Below are 27054 nucleotides of genomic sequence, written 5' to 3'. Positions count from 1 at the left end.
GGACGTCAGTGGAATTTGCAGTTCGTATTCAAAATAAAAGTTCCCCACTGAAACTGATCCAAACGGATACAAATAGTGGAATATTACTAGATCATTCTAAACAAGGTTGGAATGTTGTTATATAACTTAAAAATAAATACAATACATAATTAATTAATTTGACAAACAGTAAACAAAGAAACAACAGTTCAAATAGCACTGTGTATGTATTAGACTGCATACTTGCATTCGGGGCATACATACACTGAGTGTATAAAACATTAGGAACACCTTCCTAATATTGAGTTCCATCCCTTTTGCTCTCAGAACAGCTTCAATTCATCAGGCATGGACTCTACAACGTGTCAAAGGTGTTCCATGGGGATGCTGGCCCATGTTGATTCCAATGCTTCCCACAGTTGTGTCAAGTTGTCTGATTGTCCTTTTGRTGGTGGACCATTCTTGAAACACACAGGAAACTGTTGAGCGTGAAAAACCTAGCAGCATTGCAGTTTTTGACACACTCAAGCCGGTGCACCTGGCACCTACTACCATACCCCTTTCAAAGGCACTTAAATATTTTGTCTTTCCCATTCACCCCTCTGAATGGCACACATACACAATCCATGTTTCAATTGTTATCCAATACACACATTTGAATGACTGGTGAGGTGATTTCACATAGTCAAAGTCCTGCAATAAGAGCTATGACGATAATATTTGTGTAAATTCTTTGGAAATGTAATCTGTGGGTGTCACTGTGTAGGCTGATACCCAATACAGTGCATTCGGAAAGTATTCAGACCCCATTCATTTTCCCACTTTAAAAAAAAGTTACAGCCTTATTAAAAAAAAWATATCCTAATCTATCTACACACAACACCCCATAATGACAAAGTGAAAACAGGATTTTAGAAATGTTGCAAATCTATTAAAAGTTTTAAAAAACAGAAACACCTTATTTAAAGTACATACGTTTTCAGGCCCTTTGCTATGAGACTCCAAATTGAGCTCAGGTGAATACTGTTTCCAATGATCATCCTTGAGATGTTTCAACAACTTGATTGGAGTCCACTTGTGGTAAATTCAATTGATTGGACATGATTTGGAAAGGCACACGAATCAAATCAAAATAAAATGTTATTGGTTACATACACCTGTCTAGCAGATGTTATTGCTGGTGTAGCGAAATGCTTGTGTTTCTAGCAACGACAGTGCAGTAATATCTAACAAGTAATATCTAACAATTTCCCAACATATACCCAATACACACAAATCTAAGTAAGGAATGGAATGAATAATATATACATATATGAACGAGCAATGTCAGAGCGGCATAGAGTAAGATACAGTAGAATAGTATAGAATACACTATATACATATGAGATGAGTAATGCAAGATATGTAAACATTAAACATTAAAGTGWCTAGTGTTMYATTTATTAAAGTGGCCAGTCTATKTAWWTAGGCAGCAGCCTCTATGTGCTAGTGATGGCTTTTTAACACCTGTCTATATAAGGTCCCACAGTKGACTGTGCATGTCAGAGCAAAAACCAAGCCATTGTGGTGACCGAGAACCCGATGTTCACTCTGACAGAGCWCCAGTGTTCCTCTGTGGAGATGGGAGAMCCTTCCAAAAGGACAACCATCTCTGCGGCACTCCACCAATCAGGCCTTTATGGTAGAGTGGCCAGACGGAAGCCTCTCCTCAATAAAAGGCACATGACAGCCCGCTTGTAGTTTGCCAAAACTAGCTCATGGTCTAGTTTTGGCAAACTACAAGCGGGCTGTCATGTGCCACATTTTTTATACAAGATTCCCTGGTCTGATGAAATTAGAGATTGAGCTCTTTGGCCTGAATGCCATGGGTCACGTGTGGATGAAACCAGGCACTGCTCATCACCTGGACAATACCATCCCTACGGTGAAGCATGGTGGTGGCAGCCTCATGCTGTGGGGATGGTTTTCAGCGGCAGGGACTGGGAGAYTAATCAGGATCGATATGTGATATTTTARWTTTTTTATACTTTAGCAAAAATTTCTAAAAACCTGTTTTTGGAAAAAGTGAAGGGGTCTGAATGCTTTCCGATTGCACTGGATCTTTATGTTCCCAATGCAATTATGCAGTCTAATACATCCACAGTGGGATTAGAACAATTTACATAATCACATTCCAACCTTGCTTGGCATTATCTAGTCCAAATATGGCATTATTCCACTATTTGTATCCGTTTGGATGAGTTTCATTTGGCAACTTTTATTTTGAAGTTGAACAGCAAATTCCACTATTGTGGATCATCCTTGTTTGTGGCTAGTTTCACACAGGTGTTTCTTCAGTAGGTTTTATGTTGCCACAAAGTCACATTCCACAGTCACAATGTCAAAATTGGCAACCAAAATKTGCTTTTTGGACTTAATTTAAGGTTAAGGCATAAGGTTAGCAGTGTGGTTAAGGTTATGGTTACGGTTAGGGTTAAAATCACATTTTAAGAAGATAAATTGTAGAAATGGGCGGGTTTTATGAYTTTGTGGCAATAGAAGCTAGTGTCAACCCTGTTTGAGCTCAGACCAGACCCAGAAAAGGACACTGTGGCCCGTCCAAAGTTAGCCCCGGATAGGGCCAACCAGGAAGGATATAACCCCASCCACTTCGCCAAAGCACAGCCCCCACACCACCAAAGGGATATCAACAGACTACTAACTTACCACTAACTTACTACCGTCAGTACCATCTGGAGCAATGTCTCATAGTGATTCTTTTGAAGGTCTATGTCCCTAGAAATGGAAAATGTGTCCTAGTATTTCAGCAGTGGTAGCTCTCTGTGTGTTATCACTCTTTCTTTCATCCCTCCATCCCATTCATTTTCACATAGGATTTTACCCTAGGACAAATGATGGCAGTAGAGAAACAGTTATTACACATTCATTCATCATATATCATTGGAAAGCTTATGTTCGTGGCAACTAACCTTTTGACCTTTGAYCTTTAGGCTACATATCAGAAATTACCTAAATAAATAGCTTTAAAAAATAAACAGCTAATACTTTTATAAAAATCTTTGTTTCTCAACCATTAAGAACAAAAAAGGTAGCCCTATTACATCCGCTGAGCTAAATTACAAAACTTTAATAAAGCCATTGCCCTGCACATTTTAAATGGCTTTTCAGAATGGGATTGAATTGAAAAATGTGATTTGGGCAATTYCAAGCAATCTCATTTGTGAGAGGGAAGTCTRTAATWAAAGTGTTTTTCCAGYGAGCAGCACAGGAAGCCTCTACACAGGGCAAAGAGATGGAGTCCAAACAGCYACCTGCAAGTCTGATTAAGTGAAGGCATTACTATTATGGTCAAAGTAATAATGAGGCAATAACTTTGAAATATGCATTTGGTGGTGGACTATATTGATATTATATATGACTTAATAAAAGTTAACAACGTTATTTGGGTAAGAGTCAATTCAACAGAATAAATAAATACAAATACTAGATTTTATTTGGACAGTTACTTTAAGACATACATTATATTAGGACCATTTAGACTGAAGAACTGAACTTGATTTATATTCTTTTTTGCAGAGCTCTGGGCAGGCCAGGCTGGCGGACCCCAACCCCTCTGTAAGTCATTGTCATGTCAGYGAGGAAACTGAAATCCAAAAATACACACCTAAAATGTCTGCATGTCTGTCTGTTTCACAATATGTAGACATACAGTATATGTGCACCCAAGGAAAGAAAGCTAAGAGCAAGTGGAATTGTCTCTCTGTTTCTACAGGTCTGTAAGATGTAAGGACGCACCCCTTTCAAGCTAAGGCAGCGGTGAAGAGCAGGCTGCTGCTGAAGCTGCACCAACTGCTGGAAAATAGTCAAGTCAAGGTTTTGAATGGATGAAGGACATATAGTGCCATCGGAAAGTATTCAGCCCCCTTGACTTTTTCCAAATTTTGTTAGGTTACAGCCTTATTCTACAATGTATTAAATMGTTTCCCCCCCTCATCAATCTACACACAAGACCCCATAATGACAAAGCAAAAACAGGTTTTAGAATTTTTTGCTAATTCATAAAAAAATAAAAGAAATATTACATTTACATAAGTATTCAGATCCGTTACTCAGTACTTTGTTGTAGTGCCTTTGGCAACRATTACAGCCTTAAGTCTTCTTGGGTATGATTCTACAAGCTTGGCACACCTGTATTTGGGGAGTTTCTCCCATTCCTCTCTGCAGATCCTCTCAAGCTCTGTCAGGGTGGATTGGGAGCGTAGCTGYACAGCTATTCTCAGGTCTCTCCAGAGATGTTAGATCGGGTTCAAGTCCGGGCTCTGGCTGGGCCACTCAAGGACATTCAGAGAYTTGTCCCGAAGCCACTCTTGYGTTGTCTTGGCTGTTTGCTTAGGGTCATTGWCATGTAGGAAGACAAACCTTCGMCCCCAGTCTAAGGTCCTGAGTGCTCTGGAGCAGGTTTTCATCAAGGATCTCTCTGTACTTTGCTCCGCTCATCATTGCCTCRATCCTGACTAGTCYCCCAGTYCCTGCCACTGAAAAACATCACCACAGCATGATGCTGCCACTGCCATAATTCACCGTAGGGATGGTGCCAGGTTTCCTCCAGRCGTGATGCTTGGCATTCAGGCYAAAGAGTTTAATCTTGGTTTCATCATACACGAGAATCTTGTTTCTCATGATCTGAAAGTCTTTAGGTGCCTTTTGGCACACTCCAAGTGGGCTGTCATGTGCTTTTCACTGAGGAGTGGCCTCCATCTGGCCACTCTACCACAAAGGCCTGATTGGTGAAGTGTTGCAGAGATGGTTGTCCTTCTGGAAGGTTCTCCCATATCCACAGAGGAACTCTAGACGAAGGCCGTTCTCCCCCGATTGCTCAGTTTGGCCGGGTGGCCAGCTCTAGGAAGAGTCTTGGTGGTTCTAAACTTCTTCCATTTAAGATTGATGGAGGCCACTGTGTTCTTGGGGACCTTCAATGCTGCAGACCTTTTTTGGTACCCTTCCCCAGATCTGTGTTCGACACAATCTTGTCTCGGTGCTCTACGGACAATTCCTTCGACCCCATGGCTTGGTTTTTGCTCTGACATGCACTGTCAACTGTGGGACCTTGACAGATGTGTGCCTTTCCAAATCATGTCCAATCAATTTAATTTACCACAGGTGGACTCCAATCAGGTTGTAGAAAATCTTAAAGATGATCAATGGAAACAGGATGCACCTGAGCTCAATTTCGAGTCTTATAGCAAAGGGTCTGAATACTTATGTAAATAAGGTATTTCTGGTTTTATTTTGTATAAAACCTSTTTTCGCTTTGTCATTATGGGGTATTGTGTGTAGATTGCTGAGRATTTTTWAAAATCCATTTTAGAATAAGGCTGTAATGTAACAACATTTGGAAAAGGTCAAGGGGTCTAAATACTTTCCGAAKGCAGGGTAATGGATGAGGAGAGGAGAAAGGAGCATGAAGACCTAAGCACAAGGACCTAATAACCAATATTCTGGCATTTGAGCAAAAAGTGAAATGGGAGCAGAACTAATCTTTAGAGCTGGACTGGACTCGGCACATGGCCAGKTTCTCAGACCAGTGGGCCCAGCAGGAGAGGGTCTGAAAGAGGGAGCGGGGAGAGATGACGAGGAAGATATACTGCTCAGTGCTCACCACCAGAGATATCCAGGATACTCATGAGAAAGTGTAGAAAGAGAAAGCTGAGATGTGGGTAAGAGCTTTAGGATGCAGAAGATCTTAAGCGCGCCTCCAAGCAGACCAAGGCTGAGAACGCAAGGGCAGAGAMGGAGAAAGCTACCCTCCAGGAAATTATTCACACACTTAATGAAGATGAACGAGGATATAAACGGTGAAGCCTAGTTAATGCAATGAACAATCTGTCATGACCTACTACAGATCACTTGACTGAAATGATAAATACTTGCCCACTCCCCCTTGAGGACACATAATTGCATATACCTGTAGCATACAAATTGCCACTTGCATTGATGAACAGGTGTGGATTTAAGAATGGGATCATGAATGGTCACTTCTGGTGTTTTTCCCAATTTTGGGGATGCAGTCAGAAAACCAGTTTGTCATTATCCATCTCACCAGCACTAACGGAAAAAAACATCATTTCCCATGAATCCTCAAAGACGTACTGTTGCAACGCAAGCTCGAGCAGCCAATTCCTGTCCAGTGGCCATATTGAAATCTCAAGTCTATTAGGACTCTAAAGGTACTGGATGGCTGTCTAACTGGAAGTCTTTAAAATATCGTATTTTTATAACAGAGGGATTTGAGCCAGACATTCCACCTGAGACTCTGCCTGTACTGGACGGCAAGTTGTCGCTGACTTTTGTGGGAAAATGAGTCCAACCGATGCTAAACGAGGAGCTAAACGCAGGAAGAACAAGCGGGGCGGTGGCAGCAGTAGCACTGTCTGCAGTACCAGTGGCAAGGCCGGGGTTTCAGCCACGGCCCTGAGTTCTCAAGCCACGGCAACACCCGTGTCTGCCATGGGCTTTTTGACATCAGGGAGCTCTGGAAATGGGAACATGGTCTCTATAACAGGCCTGAACGGAGAGGTGAGAATATACAGTCGACGTGTTGAACACTAACGTTAGAGATCGCGTTTAACGTTACACATAATCGAGAGACATTTGAGGCCTGACATTCTTCAGTAACGTTAGTTAAGCCACTGAGGTAGCTAGTTAGTTAACGTTAGTTAACTCGGGAAATGGCAACCTTACGTTGACAACAGCCAACAAGTTCGTTTAGCTGGCTAACTACGTTAGTAAACTTTCTAGATAAGGTAACGTGTTAGTTATAACGTTAGCTACTTGCTCAACTTGAACATAAACTAGCCTGGCTGACGTTTCTAGCCATCTTGTTCTAGCTACTCGACAACTACAATGTTGACAGCCCGAAAATAGCATAATTTGCTTACTCGACAGTCRTTATCTTATTAGCTTATTAGCTAACTGTTCGCGACGTTGTGTGATTGGATGTTTGTTACTTGCKAGATGGATAACTTAGTTTACACGCTAGATAGTTAGCTATGACCAAGCTGACCATCGACACTGCACTGTGCCCTTAAACTGAATAGTCTCTTGTAACTGACTAGCAACTAGTTACAGAATGCAACTAGCTAACAATTTCGCATCAATTTGTACAGCCAGTTGGCCGTACATTTCTTGTCTGATGTTTTCATATTCACAATTTTAGCAGGAGTAGTGGCTCACCAGACTAACGTTAMAGGAAGTCTCAGTCGAGTCTGTCAGTGTCATCGGATTTGCCTGCTAAGTAACAGTAGGCCTATAGTTTGTTTACTCAAACTAATTATTTAATAGGTAGGTCATTACTAGTTAGGTCGTCCCCTGCGTTTACAGACACAAGAATAATGTGTAAGACAACGGCAAGAMTACTGTCACACAGCCAAGCCAGCCAAAGAACTTCCACAACCACGATCCTGCAATATACCAATGGCATAGCTAACATAACAAAATTACATACTTTGCTGTGAAATGGCATATTGAGTGTCTTGCTTTGTTCTAGGTTTCTTACCTCCTCTCCATATATTGTAGCTATGCCTTGTCAGTCTCTCTATATCACAACAGTTGCCAGGGAAACAACATCCACTAATCACCAAAGACTAGGCCTATCATGTGTACGTCACATTGGCTACTACTAGGTTTACCATCTTTAGGGCTGAAGGACTTTCTCATATGATGAGCCAATATTCCCAAACAAGTCCATAATGCAGACTTGTTAATAACTTGCATACCTAGTCACTGTCTAAGCAAATCCAAGGAAAGTCTGATTTGAGCAAAATGCAACGTATTGCACTCACTCATTCAAAGATTGAGTTTCATTAGAATAACTAGCCTATATGCCAGACATTTTCTCCATTATGTACATTCAGTAGGCCCCATCTCTTGCAGGACCAGTTATTGGTCAAATTATTCATCTTGTTGGTTGTGTACTCAAGGAAAGAGAAAGACAGCTGCCAAGAGATGCTGGGTAGTGCACTTACTTTACATGGYATCTGCTGCCTGTCTTTGGGAAGGTTTGGGGTCAGTCCCACTCAAGACAAACAAAGCAGCTAGGCCTGGCTAATTATTGTAGAAAGAATTTACATAGATCTGCTCAGCATTTACACTTGTCAGGACTATTATTTTCATCTAAGAAGTAATATAATTTTCTCATAACCTTTTGTTTAYCTCATCAATGTCTTTTGATTCATTCTTCAGATGTTTACAAAATCTTTGCATAGTGCATACATACACTGCATTTGATCTATCAACTCCAAATCGAGACTACACTCCGCGTATGTAAAGATCAGCTGTTGAAGACAGAAACAGCAGGTGAACTTGCTSGCCGTGTCAATATACTGCTGCGCTGAGCATTAATATGAAACGTAATATCTGCATATGTCCCTTGCAATATCGCCAGGACACATCATCAACWGCTTTGTGTTTTATTTGTAGTTCAAATAACATAATTCGGAGACAAACCTTAATTGTGTGTGGCCAAGTAGCCCCCAGCCAGGTCAAGTGCTAACATGCTTCAGATGGCCTTGTAATTGACGCTTGGCATCGKTGCTAATGAGAGGGGTGACTCCGGAGGTGTTGGTTCATGTCGGGCCCTTTGTGTCCTCCAGGTCCCTATGAACGGTAACGTTACACCACAATTTTCGGAGGGGCCGGTGAATTCCGACTTCTCTGGAGTCCTTCAGGTAATACATCACTCACTGTCTCTGCAGCTACTCATATTAGGCCTACGGTAACATAGATCAGCATCAGTTTATCTGCTGTGAGTATCACTGTCTGTGTGAACTGAAAAGCCGGGGTGGCGTTCAATAGGCACAAACTGTATGGGAAAAATGGAGATGGCCCATCCTAAACTTTAGGACCAATAATAACTCTACCAATCACTTTCCAATAAAAAAATGTTCCTACCTGTTTGTGCTTACTGCTCGTGACATTGTCTTAATTAACTTTAGAACCTGCCTGGGTAGGCTTCATATTGGAGGACTGACTAGTTAGTAGCTACTGGTTACTGCCACTACAGTAGTGCTACACCCTCGTCTAACTGACATCCACTCCGTCTCCAACCACCAGACCCCGTTCACATTTGGCCTGAGCCAGAGGGCCCCATACTCCACTACCGGTGACCGCTGCCTCCTGTGCCGGAGTGAGCGCAAGCCAGACAGCACCCTCCATCCTGACATGGGGCTCCCCGGGGCGGGGCAGAATGGTATGGTGCAGTCCCCCAGCACACTGCATCTGCCCCTGTGGGTGTGCTCCGACTGCCGGCGCACGGTAGAGAAGGAGGACCGCCACGCCTCCCTGGAGCAGTCGCTGGTGGTGAGTCACCACGGGCTGGTGGAGGGGTGTGGGTGGTGGGGGGGGAGAAGTAGGGTGGTGAGAAGKTGATGCTGGACCAATGAACTGAATGACAAAGGCTGTTTAAATTGATATTTGTGTGCAGTTAGTGGATAGCCAAGCGCTAGATAGATGCAGGCAGGCATTGGTGTAACATCATAACATAAACATTTTGTCTAGGCCTTTCAAAGTGTRTTGCATTATGGGGATGAACATTTTCTGACTTGCACCTCCAGGTCGACTGCAGGAACTTTCCCAAAACCATGTGATCAAAGATCATGCAGTTTTTTTTATGAAGTCGCCTTCAAGTCGCTGCAGTTGCTTCTCACCAACTCCAMCATGCAGCCATCACCTGCATTGTGGGAGGCACTATTTGTCAACCGATCATTAGGGTGTTTTTGGTTGACCCGTGCGAACGTGACCAACTACCTGACTGAAATTTGAACCAACTTTACTGCTATTCTACAGAAACAGGAGATGCAAACGAAAGTGATATTTGAGGACTCTAATCAATACATTTTACACACGTTATGTTTTCATGTTGTGAGTGTGATATGGGGGTACAGACATTTTTATAAAGGAAAAACTTTTATAAACAATAGCAGACAGTTCCATGTTGATCTGAGCGTTGCTGTTAGAAAACCACCACAGTGTCTGACTTTCGGCTGTCGCAGATACCTTCCCCGACTTCACTCGCTGACTTTCGTCTACTGTCGGCTTTGCTAGAGTACCTGCTCGAACACATCCATAGAGTCGGGGCAAAAGCGTGATGGCGACAGGCATACTAAAGGTAGAGCACAACAAGGATTAAAGAGGTAAGGAGACAGAGGGCTTGCAGCCGACTGACTGATCTACAAATTACCTTGCCATAAATAACTACTCATTATTTGTAGAWTAGTCAGTCAGCATTTACCCAAATGCATGACAGATTTGATGATGTCGAAAAACGACCAAATAGAGAGACACCGACCCGTACCACACAGACGCGTAACACACGCACACACGCAGAGAAAGTGGGGGAAACAGGCAAGCTACAGGTGGAGGTGTAACAAGGAGCAGAAACACCTGAGTCCTGAACAAACGCACACATTGTATAACATTAGTTTCCCTCTGTCTGATGACTCAGCATTATAGAGGCTTTGGCTCCTCCTTTCCTATCAGCGGGAGATAATGACCTAAGACAGAAAGCCACACCAGTGTTTAGACGTCTGTCTTGCTAATGACTTCATGTTAATGGCTGTTCCGCGTACACTGTCTTGCCTCACTCGTAAGAGCCACTCTGTGTTGGCGACGTCTAGCGGCTAATTGAATTCCGAAGTTGGGGAGAGCCCGACAATTCCTGGAGTGACCCTCTGGCCTGGAATGCGCTTGTTTTTCTTTCCATCTATTTTTCTGCTATTTGCTTGATTACGTTCTCTAATTTCCCTCCTGTTCTGCAATTTTGTCTCTAGTCAAGTATAACGAGCATCGACTTCTATGTGCACTTTGCTGCAATGAAATAATTCAGAATACAAACCTAAGGTGACAGTTGGTAAAGTTGTGTCACTTTTATGGTCACGCTTGGTTGCATTATCACTGCTGTTTTGCACTTTCTGATGCCCTGTAATTTCTCATTCCCCCAGAGCCAAGACTTCCTGTTGCAAATGCCTGTGGGTAATGGAGGCTTGGGCCAAGAGCTGCCTGCCACAGGGGGCAGACTGACCAATGGTGGCACACCCCCAACCCTCCCCACTCTCCCCGTCCCAGACCTCACCACCTCTATGACCGCTGACACYGTGTGCAGTTGTGAGGCCTGCAACGAGAGACGGTGAGCTGGATGGACACATTTGTGGTGGTCACTAGACAACCACACTAGAAAGGACGAAAGTGTATCGTTTGACATATTGAGCTAGCCTAGTATATCAGCTATGTGTTCAGGAAGTTCCAAGAAGTTGCCACCTGTGCTACCATCCTTTCTAGCATTGTCAGATAATGACTAATCTAGTCCACCAGCCGGCTCTCTCTCTGTCGAACAGTCTGGAGTGGACGACCAATCCGCTGGTTTTATTGGTTGATCTCTGTCCATCAGCGTCTTTTCTTTTTCTTTCAAATACTTTAACTTCACTTGATTGATTACCTGTTTGCTAAAACTCTAATAGTTCACCTAATTTCAGTTTGACAAAATAAGCTAAACTCAGCAAAAAAAATTGCCTTTTTCAGGACTCTTGTCTTTCAAAGACAATCCAAATAACTTCACAGATCGTAATTGTAAACGGGTAAACACTGTTTCCCATGCTTGTTCAATGAACCATAAACAATTAATGAACATGCACCTGTGGAACGGTCGTTAAGACACTAACAGCTTACAGACGGTAGGCAATTAGTCACAGTTATGAAAACTTAGGACACTAAAGAGGCCTTTTTACTGACTCTGAAAAACACCAATAGAAAGATGCCCAGGGTCCCTGCTCATCTGCGTGAACGTGCCTTAGGCATGCTGCAARGAGGCATGAGGACTGCGGATGTGGCCAGGGCAATAAATTGCAATGTCCGTACTGTGAGACGCCTAAGATAGCGCTACAGGGAGACAGGACGGACAGTTGATTTGTCCTCGCAGTGGCAGACCACGTGTAACAACACCTGCACAGGATCGGTACATCTGAATGGAATGAGCGTTACACCGAGGCCTGTACTCTGGAGCGGGATCGATATGGAGGTGGAGGGTCCGTCATGGTCTGGGGCAGTGTGTCACAGCATCATCGGACTGAGCTTGTTGTCATTGCAGGCAATCTCAAAGCTGTGCGTTASAGGGAAGACACCCTCCTCCCTCATGTGGTACCCTTCCTGCAGGCTCATCCTGACATGACCCTCCAAGYATGACAATGCCACCAGCCATACTGCTCGTTCTGTGCGAGATTTCCTGTTGGATCGGAGGGTGAGGGCTAGGGGCTATTTCCCCCCAAAATATCTGGGAACTTGCAGGTGCCTTGGTGGAAGAGTGGGGTAACATCTCAAATCTGGTGGAGTTCTTGAGGAGGAGATACACTGCAGTACTTAATGCTGCTGGTGGCCACACCAGATACTGACTGTTACTTTTGATTTGGACCCCCCCTTTGTTCAGGGACACATTATTCAATTTCTGTTAGTCACATGTCTGTGGAACTTGTTCAGTTTGTCTCAGTAGTTGAATTGTTGTTGTTGGTCATGTTCGTTTCATATAAAGCAGTAAAAAGTAAAATGTGCTCAGTACTAGTACGGTTTTAAGCCGAATACTTCTCTATGCTGCCTGCCGCATAATCTGTTTTCTATTGCGCACATATGATACACAGTTGTTGGTCTGAACACGTCTCTGGAGCCACTGAGACAGAGGAGCATGTATCAATCCTTCACTGCAATTCATTGATTTATTGCGGCCAGCAGTTCAAACAAAATAATAATGATTCTCAAATCAGTCGGGTCATTTAAAAAAACAATTTAAAAAAAACACATTCGTTCGCAAACTGCACATCACTACCACATATTTCCCTGTTATCTCTTCGGTCATGGTGATCTGGCTCTGCTGTGGTGGCTGTTCGGACCAGAGTATGTGAGCGAAGCTGGAGCGGATCGAAGAGTGGAGCGTGCCCAGTTTGACTGCCGCAAGATTCCCAAAGGCTGGAGCGTCGGCCTTCTYTCCAGCTCCAATTTCGCTGCAGTAGTGCTCACTTCACGAACTCAGGGCATGCCCGGCCCAGGATGCATTTGTAGTCTYCTTGTGTGCTGCTGCTATAGCCCCTTGCTTTAGCTACTGTGATGGAGTTCACTAAATATTTTCATAAAGAAACTGATAAATCAAGGTGACTTACAAAGATGAGGAGCAAGAGAGGGAGTSGATGATGTAGTGTCCACAACTAAAGAATCGTTGTCGAATCTGAAAAGACACATCCCAATAGCATGATAGTGTATTTACTACGTGTACACAGTGGTGGAAAAAGAACCCAATTGTCATACTTAAGTAAAAGTAATGATGCCTTAATAGAAAATGACTCTAGTTAGTCACCCAGTAAAATACGACTTGAGTAAAGTCTAAAACTATTCGTTTTTAAATATACTTAAGTATTAAAATTATTAATCATTTCAAATTCCTTATATAAAGTTAACCAGACTGCACAATTTTTCTTCTTTTTAACCAGGGGCATACTCCAACACTCAGACATAATTTACAAACGAAGCGTGTGTGTTTGGTSAGTCCGACAGATCAGAGGCAGTAGGGATGACCAGGGATGTTCTCTTGATAGTGTGTGAATTGAACCAACATTCAGAATGTAATGAGTACTTTTGTGTGTCAGGGAAATTTATAGAGTAAAAAGTACATTTTATTTTCTTCAGGAATGTAGTGAAGTAAAAGTTGTCAAAAAATATAAATACTAAAGTACAGATACCCCCAAAAAACTACTTAAGGTATTTATACTAAAATACTTTACACCTTTGCCTGTACATGCTAAAAGAAAGGGACGAGTTGGGTAGATAACTAAGTGCGTCATTGTAGCAAAGTATTTATAAACCAAAAATCTGATCTCAAACTTTTTGTTCTATTATCTATACAATAGACCATCCTTTTTTGGTTTTAATTTGTATTTCATTCTATGTATGTTACATCCTACAGTTGAAGTCGGAAGTTTACATACACCTTAGCCAAATACATTTAAACTCAGTTTTTCACAATTCCTGACATTTAATCCTAGTAAAAATGTCCTGTCTAAGTCAGTTAGGATCACCACTTTATTTTAAGAACATGAAATGTCAATGCTTTTATTTCTTTCATCACATTCCCAGTGGGTCAGAGGATTAAAAACACACAAGTAGTTTTTGCTAGAATTGATTTTAAATTGTTTAACTTGGGTCAAACGTTCCGGGTAGCCTTCCACAAGCTTCCCACAATAAGTTGGGTGAATTTTGGCCCATTCCTCCTGACAGAGCTGGTGTAACTGAGTCAGGTTTGTAGGCCTCCTTGYTCGCACAAGCTTTTTCAGTTCTGCCCACAAATATTCTATAGGATTGAGTTCAGGGCTTTGTGATGACCACTCCAAGACCTTGTTAAGCCATTTTGCCACAACTTTGGAAGTATGCTTGGGGTCGTGGTCCATTTGGAAGACACATTTGCGACCAAGTTCTCATTTAATACTGCGACCTGGCTGAGATAAAGCAAAGCAATGCGACAAAAACAACACAGTTGCACACAAACAAACGTACAGTCAGTAACACAAAAGAAAAGAAAAATAGAAAAATCTATGTAGTGTGCAAATGTAGAAGAGTAGGGAGGTAGGCAATAAATAGGCCCTAGAGACGAAAATAATTACAATTTAGCATTAATACTGGAGTGATAGATGTGCCTATGGTGATGTGCAAGTAGAGATACTGAGGCGCAAAAGGGTAAGTAATAATATGGGGATGAGGTAGTCGGGTGTGCTTTTTACAGATTGGCTGTGTACAGGTACGGTGATCGGTAAGYTGCTCTGATAGCTGATGCTTAAAGTTAGAGGGAGACTCCAGCTTCAGAGATTTTTGCAATTCGTTCCAGTCATTGGCAGCAGAGAACTGGACGGAAAGGCGGCCAAAGGAAGTGTAGGCTTTGGGGATGACCAGTGCAATATACCTGCTGGAGCGCGTGCTACGTACGGGTGGGTGTTGCTATGGTGACCAGTGAGCTGAGATAAGCCGGGGCTTTACCTAGCAAAGACTTATCGATGACCTGGAGCCAGTGGGTTTGGCGACGAATATGTAGTGAGGGCCAGCCAACGAGAGCGTACAGGTCGCAGTGGTGGGTAATATAAGGGTCTTTGGTGACAAAACGGATGGCACTGTGATATACTACATCCAATTTGCTGATTAGAGTATTGGAGGCTATTTTGTAAATGACATCGCTGAAGTCGAGGATCGGTAGGATGGTCAGTTTTACGAGGGTATGTTTGGCAGCATGAGTGAAGGAGGCTTTGTTGCGAAATAGGAAGCCGATTCTAGATTTAATTTTGGATTGGAGATGCTTAATATGAGTCTGGAAGGAGAGTTTACAGTCTAGCCAGACACCTAGGTATTTGTAGTTTTCCACATTCTAGGTCAGAACCGTCCGGAGTAGTGTTGCTAGTCGGGAGGGAGGGTGCGGGCAGCAATCAGTTGAAGAGCATGCACTTAGCTTTACTAGCAGTTGAAGGCTACGGAAGGAGTGTTGAAGCTCGTTTGGAGGTTTGTTAGCACAGTGTCCAAAGAAGGGCCAGATGTATACAGAATGGTGTTGTCTGCGTGGAGGTGGATCAGAGAATCACCAGTAGCAAGAGCGACATCTTTGCTATATACAGAGAAAAAAAGAGTTGGCCCGAGAATTGAACCCTGTGGCACGCCCATAGAGACTGCCAGAGGTCCGGACAAGAGGCTCTCCGATTTGACACACTGAACTCTATTTGAGAAGTAGTTGGTGAGGCAGTCATTAGAGAAGCCAGGGCTATTGAGTCTGCCGATAAGAATGCGGTGATTGACAGTCGAAAGCCTTGGCCAGGTCAATGAAGACAGCTGCACAGTACTGTCTTTTATCGATGGCGGTTATGACATCGTTTAGGACCTTGAGCGTGGCTGAGGTACAGCTATGACCAGCTCGGAAACCAGATTGCATAGTGGAGAAGGTATGGTGGGATTCGAAATGGTCRGTGATCTGTTTATTAACTTGGCTTTCGAAGATTTTAGAAAGGCTGGGCAGGATGGATATAGGTCTGTAACAGTTTGGGTCTAGAGTGTCTCCCCCTTTGAAGAGGGGGATGACCGCGGCAGCTTTCCAATATTTGGGGATATGAAAGAGGTTGAATAGGCTAGTAATAGGGTTTGCAACAATTTCGGTGGATAATTTTAGAAAGAGAGGGTCCAGATTATCTTGCCCAGCTGATTTGTAGGGATCCAGATTTTACAGTTCTTTCAGAACATCAGCTGTCTGGATTTGGGTCAAGGAGTTTGGACAAGTTGCTGCAGGGGGTGCTGAGATGTTGGCCGGGGTAGGGGTAGCCAGGTGGAAAGCACGGCCAGCCGTGGAAAAATGCTTATTGAAATTATCGATTATCGTAGATTTATCGGTGGTGACAGTGTTTCCTATCCTCAATGCAGTGGGAATTAGTGCTACAGGAAGCACATTTCTGTTTCATAAAGCTTGCCTTAGCTTTCCTAACTGACTGAGTATATTGGTTCCTGAATTCCCTGAAAAGTTGCATATCGCGGGGCTTTTCGACTCTAGTGCAGAACTCCACAGGATGATGTTTTTGTGCTGGTCAAGGGCAGTCAAGTCTGGGGCGAACCAAGGGCTATATCTGTTCTTAGTTCTACATTTTTTGAACGGGGCATGCTTATTTAAGATGGAGAGGAAATAACTTTTGAAGAGCAACCAGGCATCCTCTACTGATGGGATGAGGTCAATATCCTTCCAGGATACCCGGGCCAGGTCGATTAGTAAGGCCTGCTCGCTGAAGTGTTTTAGGGAGCGTTTGACAGTGATGAGGGGTGGTCGTTTGACCACGGACCCATTACGCACGCAGGCAATGAGGCAGTGATCGCTGAAATCCTGGTTGAATACAGCAGAGGTGTATTTAGAGGGCAAGTTGGTCAGGGTGATATCTAAGAGGGTGCCCATGGTTACGGATTTAGGGTTGTACCTGGTAGGTTCCTTGATGATTTGTGTGAGATTGAGGGCATCTAGCTTAGATTGTATGATGGCCGGGGTCAGCGTCCCACCTCGCCAACAGCCAGTGAAATTGCAGGGCGCCAAATTCAAAACAACAGACATCTCATAATTAGAATTCCTCAAACGTACAAGTATTATACACCATTTTAAAGATAATCTTCTTGTTAATCCAGCCACAGTGTCTGATTTCAAAAAGGCTTTACGGCGAAAGCACACCATGCAATTATGTTAGGTCAGCGCCTAGCCACGGAAAACAATACAGCCATTTTCCAAAGGAGAGGTGTCACAAAAGACAGAAATAGCGTTAAAATGAATCACTTACCTTTGATCTTCATCTGATGGCACTCCCAGGTCTCCATGTTAGACAATGAATGTTTGTTTTGTTCGATAAAGTTCACATGTATGTCCAAATAGCTACATTTTGTACGYGCKTTTAGTCCAGTAATCCAAAATACACAAGGCGCGGGCACTAAGTCCAGACGAATAGTCGAAAAACTTTCCATTACAGTTCGTAGAAATATTTCAAACGATGTATATAATCAATCTTTAGGATGTTTTTATCATAAATCTTCAATAATATTCCAACCGGACAATTCCTTTGTCTTTAGAAATAAAAAGGAACGGAGCTCGTGCTCACGGCTGCGCGCGTGACTAAACTAAAGGCTTTCAACCAGGCCACTGGTTCAAACAGCTCTTATTCTCTCCCCCTTCACAGTAGAAGCCTGAAACAACTTTCTGAAGACTTGACATCTAGTGGAAGCCTTAGGAAGTGCAATCTGACCCCATAGACACAGTATATTGGMTAGGCAATCATTTGAAAAACTACAAACCTCAGATTTCCCACTTCCTGGTTGGATTTTTCTCAGGTTTTCGCCTGCCATATGAGTTCTGTTATACTCACAGACATCATTCAAACAGTTTTAGAAACTTCAGTTTTCTATCCAAATATACGAATAATATGCATATTCTAGCCTCTGGGCCTGAGTAGCRGGCAGTTTACTCTGGGCATGCTTTTCATCCGGACGTGAATATACTGCCCCCTACACCAGTGAGGTTAAACAGAGTTCGTACCTAACAGTACAAACTCTGAAGATAGATGGCAGGGATAAATTCAGATATGGTGTCCAGGGCACAGCTGGGGTCTATAACAAGCGGCAACTGTGATGGACTTGTTTCTGGAAAGGTGGATTTTTAAAAATAGAAGCTTTAATTGTTTAGGCACAGACCTGGATAGTAGGACCGCCCCTTTGGCAGTTCTATCTTGTCTGAAAAAGTTATAGTTAGGGATGGTAATTTCAGGATAAATAAATGTGTGGATTTGTTGATTTGTGTTGAGTTATGCAATCACAGAATTGTGGAATCCTGGAGGGACTGGATATTAGCCCTTTAAAAGAGGAACATGGATGCACAGAATCACTAATACTTCGACTATATGGGTTGTAGGAAACGTAGGAAACGCTCATTTTTGTTTTCTTTTGCATAATGTTTGCTTGCCCTAATGAACATGACCCTGGGTCCCTTGTCTAAGAGCACCCAGTGTCCTCTCACTGATGCATCACAATTACCTCTTTGACCTTCACCCCCTCCAGGGAGATTTCGGCTGAGTCAGAGCGCGAGTCCCAGCTACTGCAGAACCACTGGTCGGAGGTACGCTACCTAGTGCGGTGCATCTACCGCCAGACAGGCACGCCGCTGGCCGACGACCAYGACCATCCCCTGGACCGCGACAAGGAGGGCATGAAGGAGCTGGTGGACAGGTAAGAAGACCCAGCTAGAAAGAAGGCAGCATGTCTTCCACCCTCTTTCCCTCAGTCTGTCTCTGCCTTCTTCCTTCCTCCCCTCTTTCTATTCCTTCCATCTTTCCTTCCCTCCTACTTTCCTTTACACACTCTCCTTCCTACCCTCCATCTCTCGCTGCTTCCTGCCTCATTCCTTTCTTTCCTTTTGCCCTCCATGCTCTCTCSCATCCCTACCATCCTCTTTTCACTTCCATCTTCAAGGTGATCAGTTATCTGACAAGAGTACCGCAGTAATCATTGAGGAGTGGTTACCTCACTTTCCCTTATTCAATTTTGCCAGAAAAGAGATTACTTTCAGAAAATGGTAWGTCATTTCAGAGGCTAAACCTTCCTCTGCTACTACTTGGCGCTAGACCATTTGTTACGTCGTTCCAGAAAAACTAAATCAAACTCGAGTCATTTGAAAGTGTTTGAGATGCATTTGACTGACCACCATAGATAATCACTACAAGTATTAGCATATTGTATGATATCCATCTTGCCCACCTCCTGTTCAGGCTGTGCGAGAAGGACCCGTATCAGCTCTACCAGAGGCTGGAGCAGCAGGCCCGCGAGTACGTCCTAGAAATGAAGGTGCGCCTGCTCAAGCACCTGTCGACCGGCTCCAAGGCTGCGGCGGCTGCCGCCCAGGGCCCCCCGCAGGCCCACCAGTTCGTCTCGCTGCTCCTGGAGGAGTACAGCGCCCTCTGCCAGGCTGCGCGCACCATCAGCAGCTTCCTCCTCACCCTGGTGAGTCTTCTGCTGTTAGCGATAGCATTAAAGATAGCATCAAGTTAGCATTAGCAATAGCATAGTCTTAGACCAGTGGGCTTTTAAACAGTTTTGCTCAATAACTTTCAGGGTTGGCATTTCCGCTAGCCTTAGTGTTAGCCTTAGTGTTAGCCTTAGTGTTAGCCATAGTGTTAGCTTGTGCGTTAGCCTTTATCAAATCAAAGTTTATTTGTCATGTGAAATGCTTACTTACAGGCTCTAACCAATAGTGCAAAAAAGGTATTTGGTGAACAATAGGTAAGTAAAGAAATAAAAACAACAGTAAAAAGACAGTGAAAAACAGTAGCAAGGCTATAAAAAGTAGCGAAGCTACATACAGACACCGGTTAGTCAGGCTGATTGAGGTAGTATGTAGATATAGTTAAAGTGAATATGCATATATGATAAACGGAGAGTAGCAGTAGCGTAAAAGAGGGGTTGAGGGGGGGGGGCGCACACAATGCAGATAGTCCGGGTAGCCATTTGATTACCTGTTCAGGAGTCTTATGGCTTGGGTAAAAGCTGTTGAGAAGTCTTTTTGTCCTAGACTTGGCACTCCGGTACCGCTTGCCATGCGGTAGTAGAGAGAACAGTCTATAACTGGGGTGACTGGGGTCTTTGACAATTTTTAGGGCCTTCCTCTGACACCGCTTATAGGCTGTCTTTTGAGGATCTCAGGACCCCAGGCTTTGTCGTGCCCTCTTCACGACTGTCATGGTGTGTTTGGACCGTTCTAGTTTGTTGGAACTTAAAGCTCTCAACCTGCTCCACTACAGCCATGTCAATGAGAATGGGGGCGTGCTCGGTCCTCCTTTTCCTGTAGTCCACAATCATCTCCTTAGTCTTGGTTACGTTGAGGGACAGGTTGTTATTCTGGTACCACCTAGCCAGGTCTCTGATCTCCTCCTTATAGGCTGTCTTGTCGTTGTCGGTGATCAGGCCTACCACTGTTGTGTTGTCTGCAAACTTAATGATGGTGTTGGAGTCGTGCCTGGCTATGCAGTCGTGGTTGAACAGGGAGTACAGGAGGGGACTGAGCACGCACCCCTGGGGGGCTCCAGTGTTGAGGATCAGCGTGGCAGATATGTTGCTACCTACCCTCACCACCTGGGGGCGGCCCGTCAGGAAGTCCAGGATCCAGTTGCAGAGGGAGGTGTTTAGTCCCAGGATCCTTAGCTTAGTGATGAGCTTTGAGGGGACTATGGTCTTGAACGCTGAGCTGTAGTCAATGAATAGCATTCTCAYRTARGWGTTCCTTTWGTCCAGGTRGRAARGKCWGKGTGGARTGCAATAGAGATTGCATCATCTGTGGATCTGTTTGGGCGGTATGCAAATTGGAGTGGGTCTAGGGTTTCTGGGATAATGGTGTTGATGTGAGCCATTACCAGCATTTCATAGCACTTCATGGCTACGGACGTGTGTGCTACGGGTCTGTAGTCATTTAGGCAGGTTTCCTTTGTGTTCTTGGGCACAGGGACTATGGTGGTCTGCTTGAAACATGTTGGTATTACAGACTCAATCAGGGACATGTTRAAAATGTCAGTGAAGACACCTACCAGTTTGTCAGCACATGCCCGGAGCACATGTCCTGGTTACCTTTACGGTTGCCTTTGTGTTAGCCATTTTGTTAGCATCAGACTAGCACAGCTTGGTGCTGCTCAGTGTCTCTTTAGCGGTTTAGCCTGAATTTTGGCGACAACAACAGTTATACTAGACTTGCCCCCAGTACGTGAAGGCTAATAAGTAACGTTGCCTCAGTAACTTGCACAGGATTAACATGGGCTTTAGAATCTCCACAGAACTCTGGGACAAGCCAAAGACGGTGTCACAGAATGACTCATACTTTTCGGAAGCAGCACAGATGTTTGTCTGAAAGTTGTCACCTTAGATTAGGGACAATAGTCATCAGCCTAGACAGCTGCCACTGCTGTGGTTCTGGAATATGGGGTAGCAGCCATTTAGCCACCTGACAATGGTGTCGCTCCAGTTACTTTATACACACACACACACATTGAGGTCCAGATTATTGACAACCTTGATAAAGATGATTTAAATACTGAGCTATATTTTATGCTCAAAGAAATTTGGTAAATCATTTTATACTAATACAATTGCTCAGAGAAAGTGATTTTGTTTATCAAGTAATAAAAAAWAATCTCTCAAAGGTAGGGGTCAAAATGATTGTTTCAATACTTCACCTTTTGAGGATAACGGCACTGAGCTGACATGGCCATTGCAAAATGTAGATTTTGTGACCAATTTAAGCATTTCTTTGGATTTTGATGTGTGCTTGAGCATACAAWATAGCACAGTATTTTGATCTTTCTATAGTCATTTTTGCTTATCTTTATGAAGGGTGTCAATAATTTTGGACCGCACTGTATATTAAGGAATTTTCTGAATTATTATTTTAGAAAAAAAAGAAAATGTGTTAACAGATAGTGAAAGAGGATGATAATGGGGAAAGACATCGAGGTTGTGTCAAACGGCCCTATGCGAACACAGTAGACATGTGTGCCTGAGGCTGCGGCATTACCGCTTGACCGGCCAGGACGCATGAACTTGGTTTCTAACTCTTTTCTTGTCTGGGTTCCACAGGAGAACGAACACTTGCAAAAGTTCCAGGTGACGTGGGAGCTGCACAACAAGCACCTTTTTGAGAACCTGGTGTTCTCTGAGCCCATCCTGCACAGCAGTTTACCTGCACTGGTTGCACAGCTGAGGTAGGACTGAGTCTAATGACAAAACAGCCATTAAGAAGAGGTGTTATTAAAGTGTATGCTTCTTCTTTTTTTTTTCATAGACTCCTTATATAATCCCTTTGTTTTGTTTGTCTTAGTATAGCAACATCATTAAACCTGGTCTATCCTCAAACCTAAATAGGCCATTGGTATGATAAACTGGCCTAGCTGTGTGTTTCCAATGTTTTCTTTAAAAAAATTATGCAATTTCTGATTAGGCATGGCACGGCCTCCCTCGACACGTACAACGAGGACATGTACAGGACCCTGCTGGAGAGCTACCAGCAGCTGGAGCAGGAGATGGCCGCCGTGGCGGCCGAGTGGCAGGAGTGTGAGAAGAGGATTGACGACTACGTCGACGAACAGGTACACACACACACAGACTGAGAGAAACGCATCAAATACACACACAATATCCCTGTCTCTGCTACACTCCACGGGCTGTTCCTTGTGTGTGACAATGGAACTTAAATACGTGTAATTTACATATTGTGATGTCCTGAAGGTTTTTAACACATACGTCTCCTTTGAATGGTTTCTTTTGGTTTTTCTGATGCTTAACAACTAGTTTTCTCTTTCTGGCAGCTGCTTTTTAAGGTGGAGGGCCAGAATCTCACAAATCAACGGACAGAACCACATAAGTCTTTAATTAGCAAAAATGTAAGTGGTTTATCACACAACTAAATTTCAAGTAATAAGACAATTACTCTAGGTATCAGCATTGGCTATCTTTTCATTCCCTAACCCTTACCCATTTTATKTATGTCATATTATTTATATAGTCCAACAGAGAAAAGGTGAATAGGTGCTCTAATTTATTAAAAAGCCGACACTTTTCGACCTCAATCTGTCAAAGYGCATAATTAATGTCTACCTATTTCCAGACTTTGAAAACAAAACAACGGATGCTGAAGGAAGACTGGGAGTTCTTTAAGCAGAGGAGGTTTATAGAGGAACAGGTATGATGAACAAACAGTCTATAGAAATAGTATTTTTTTTTTGTGAAACTGGTCGGACAGATTTTGACCGTGTACATTTTTAAATCTGCTGTACATTAATTGTATTATTTTTCTCTTCGCAGTTAACCAACAGTAAGAAGTCTTTAGCTGGTGACAGTAACTTTACAGACACGATGAGAATGCTCTCCTCTCGTCTCAGCATTCCAGACTGTCCAAATTGCAATTATCGAAGACGGTGAGTTTGGAGGACTCATTTAGCCTGCGATTTACAGATGGTGCGTTTGTTTCTTTGTAGCGTGTAAAGTAAAATACAAATTTTTTTTTTTTTTTTTTTTTTACCTATGTGGGTATTGTATGACATAAGTCCAATGAGACATTCAAACTTGTGTGCGAGGTATGTTTTTAATCATAATTTATTAACCCAAAGTAAAACAAATCGATGTTTCTAACCAGTACCCAGTGACCTTATTCAGTGACCTGAAAGGAAATGGGGTATAAAAGTGTTTAGCATCTCATGAACCACATCAATATAATATATTAACCACAAAAACGATGACCTGGAACACCACCACTGGCCACCTGCRACCCAATCTTTGTGAAACCACCTTTTAATTAACAACCATCCCTCCTCTCCCAGATGCACCTGCGACGACTGCAGCCTCTCCCACATCCTGACGTGCGGCATCATGGACWCGCCCATTGCCGAGGACCTCCACATCAAGCTGCCGCTTCAGGCCACGGAGCCCCCACAGCACCGGGACTACCTGGCCGAGGTGCACCCCCCCAGTCTCTCCTCCGGGGGCAGCTCAGCCTCCGCTTCGGCCTCCAGCTCGCCCGTCACCATACAGCAGCACTCGCGCCTCATCCTGCCAGAAGGGGTCGCCACCACCYTGTAAGTCCACCAGGGGTGGCAKGTTCTTTGTTGTAAAAATATGTATTTATTCAGCAGATTATAGCAAATTTATTTTCAAAACAAGACCTTAGTATATCATGTAAAGCAATAAAATAACATACAAAAAAAAATACATTACAATAATGTAAAAAAATACCTATCTATCAAAGATACACATTACTAAAATGAACAAAGAACAGGCTTATGAGTTCATGCTAGTGCTGGGACGATCAACTGAAAATTATCAACACATTATCGTGGACATTATGCTGATATCGTTCATTACGATAAATAACATATAGGGCCCTACTAGGCGTGGCAGGTAGCCTAGAGGTTAGAGCGTTGGGGCAACCGGAAGGTTGCTGGATYGAATCCCCGAGCTGACAAGGTAAAAATCTGCCGTTCTGCCCCTGAGCAAGACTTCCCCGGGTGCCGAAGACATGGATGTCGTTGTGTTAAATGCGGAAGACACATTTCAGTTGAATACAATCAGTTGGACAACTGACTAGGTATCCCCCTTTCTCTAGAGAATTATTTTACCTTTATTTAACTAGGCAAGTCATTTCAGAACAAATTCTTATTTACAATGATGGCCTACACTGGCCAAACCCGGACGACGCTGGGCCAATTGTTTGCCGCCCTATGGGACTCCCAATCACAGCCGGATGTGATACAGCCTGGATTCAAACCAGGGACTGCAGTGAAGCCTCTTGCACTGAGTGCCTTAGACCACTGCGCCACTCGGGTGCCCTTAAATGTGAAGTATGAAATGAGTTTGCTAATACGGGTAGTTGTTAATGGGACAATTCATAGCTACAGTATTCAAAGTAGGAGTTTTAAGGGTAATATTACAAAAAATAACTGTTGGACATTGTTATAAAGTTATTGTTCAATTATCATTCATCCAATTTATCGTGATGTGTATTTTTTTKGTCCAGATTGCCCAGCTCTAGTTCATGCTACCAGCATTTATCCCAATATCTAGTTGATGTTGTTATAGATGTATTTATTATGGTTATGGTTACTCTTGTGGTATATGTAGTTATAACTCCTTGTTATCAGGTATGTGCTCTCCAATCATGWAATTTCCTATAATCATTTTATCATGTTAACATGTTTTGGTATTCACCTTCATTATTTTCTCTTTCCCTATCTCTTCTTCCTCCTAGCCATGGTAGTGACGACGATGAAGTGCCTCCACTGTTGGGCAAGTTTGCGGACATCTACCCCATGGGCGGCTATGAGGACCCAGGGGTGGTGGCCGGCATGAACGGCCTGCACAGCGAGCTCAACGGTGGCGGGGAGAACATGGCGCTCAAAGATGAGGTGTGTGGGTGGTTGATGGCCCTGGGGTGTAGTTTACCCTAGGTACAGATCTAGGATCAGCTTCCCCCCCCATCCTGACCTTAACCATTAGTGGGGGAAATGCAAAACTGGCCCAAGATCAGCATCTGGGGCTACTTCACCATACACCGTGAGTGATGGTGCCCTTGATGCAAGTTTAACACATTTCGCTGCTGAATTTCTCTGTCCAAGTTCCTGGACTGGGAAATATTTGATTGAGGAAATGTTCTTTTGACTCTTACTTATTCCTGCTTCCTTTCTCTCTCCCATCTCTATCCTCCTCACTCCCCTCTCTCCCTCTGTTTTCTCTCATCCTCTGCCTACTTCCTCCCATCTCTCTCTTTCCATTCCCCTCACTCTCCCCTCTTCCTCTGACTACTCTCTTCCCCTCTCCCTCCAGTCTCCTGGAGGGAGCAGCAGTAGTTCGTCGGAGGGCGACGAGGAGGAGGCTGACGAGGAGTGCTGCGGGGAGCCTCCGGGCCAGCGGAGGGAGCATTCCCCAGGGAAGAGCAACAGCCCTCCGCCCTACTACCAACAGCAACAGGTACAACCACACTACACAACTAGGGCTTGAGGTAGAATTGGTATCAGGTTAACCTACTGAGATGTAGAATACCTAGAGAGAGATTATATTAAATTTGAATAGATTCCAATGCATGGRGAACACAGCCGATTGTGTATGTCGCCATCTAGCGTAAAATGCTCACATTGGTGCAAATGAAGTAAAACTCACGGTAGCCATCTTGTTTCTCTCTCATTCCAGGTGGAACAGCACGCCTGTGAGTGCCACGTGTGCAACCAGGACCTGTCCTCCTCCCTCCCCCCCCTGGGCCCAGCTCCCCCCCTCTCCCCCCGCCAGCACACGCCCCCTCCGGCCACCACCATCAGTTCTTCACTGAGGGCAACAACAGACCCCCAGCCACTCGGCCCTCCACCTCTACCCCACATCCACGGCCACCTGCCCCTGCATAACCTCTCCCACATGCCCCGGCCCCTGCTGCACCCCACACTCTACCCCAGCCCCCCCCTTTCACACAGCAAGGTGAGTGAACACACACATACCACCAACAAGGGTTAAGGGTAGATGTTACCCTTAACCACAAATCTAAGGTTAGATTATTACCCTACTTCCAATACTGACCTGGGGTGTCCGAGGGGGCGGGGTGAATGAAATCTGACCCTGTGTCAGTGGTTAGGGGCAGCTTATATTAACTCCTGAATGCTCAACAGATACAGGCTGTGCACCAATAGTCTTGAACGGCTTCCTTTACTTGTGTCCCTTACTGATCTTACCACTGCTCTRTAAGGGTGTTGATAGGTGAAAACCATTTCAACGGTCTTGAGGGAGAGGAGACAATGAATGGAAGTAATTTATGGGTATTGGGATACAGCCATAGTCACACAGATATGGCTAGCACAGTTATTGTATAAACAGTTATGGACAATGACCATGAACAAAAAATTATAATCGTCATAATAGTATTAGTACATTCATTTTAGGAGAATGGGGGATTGAACTATGTATAGTTTACCCAAT

At 43.8% G+C, this 27054-nt stretch overlaps 1 protein-coding gene across 1 annotated transcript in view; it reads left to right on the top strand.

Moving 5' to 3' along the window:
• The first annotated feature begins 5999 nt into the window (after positions 1-5999).
• Positions 6000-27054, top strand: part of LOC112069912 (protein FAM193A) — a 35099-nt gene continuing 14044 nt past the window's right edge. The window contains 18 exon segments of the mRNA XM_024137306.2: positions 6000-6555; positions 8631-8705; positions 9091-9336; positions 10977-11161; positions 18622-18789; positions 19329-19560; positions 22180-22304; positions 22541-22688; positions 22908-22982; positions 23207-23281; positions 23404-23516; positions 23919-24173; positions 25343-25499; positions 25918-26061; positions 26281-26383; positions 26386-26427; positions 26430-26453; positions 26456-26559. Of these exon segments, the coding sequence (XP_023993074.2) occupies positions 6337-6555; positions 8631-8705; positions 9091-9336; positions 10977-11161; positions 18622-18789; positions 19329-19560; positions 22180-22304; positions 22541-22688; positions 22908-22982; positions 23207-23281; positions 23404-23516; positions 23919-24173; positions 25343-25499; positions 25918-26061; positions 26281-26383; positions 26386-26427; positions 26430-26453; positions 26456-26559 (2490 nt within the window). The 5' untranslated portion in view covers positions 6000-6336.

Source organism: Salvelinus sp. IW2-2015, unplaced genomic scaffold (assembly GCF_002910315.2).
Source record: "Salvelinus sp. IW2-2015 unplaced genomic scaffold, ASM291031v2 Un_scaffold1150, whole genome shotgun sequence".
Lineage (NCBI taxonomy): Eukaryota > Metazoa > Chordata > Actinopteri > Salmoniformes > Salmonidae > Salvelinus > Salvelinus sp. IW2-2015.
The sequence above is the reverse complement of the archived record's forward strand: the minus strand, read 5'-3'. Positions and strand labels throughout refer to the sequence as shown.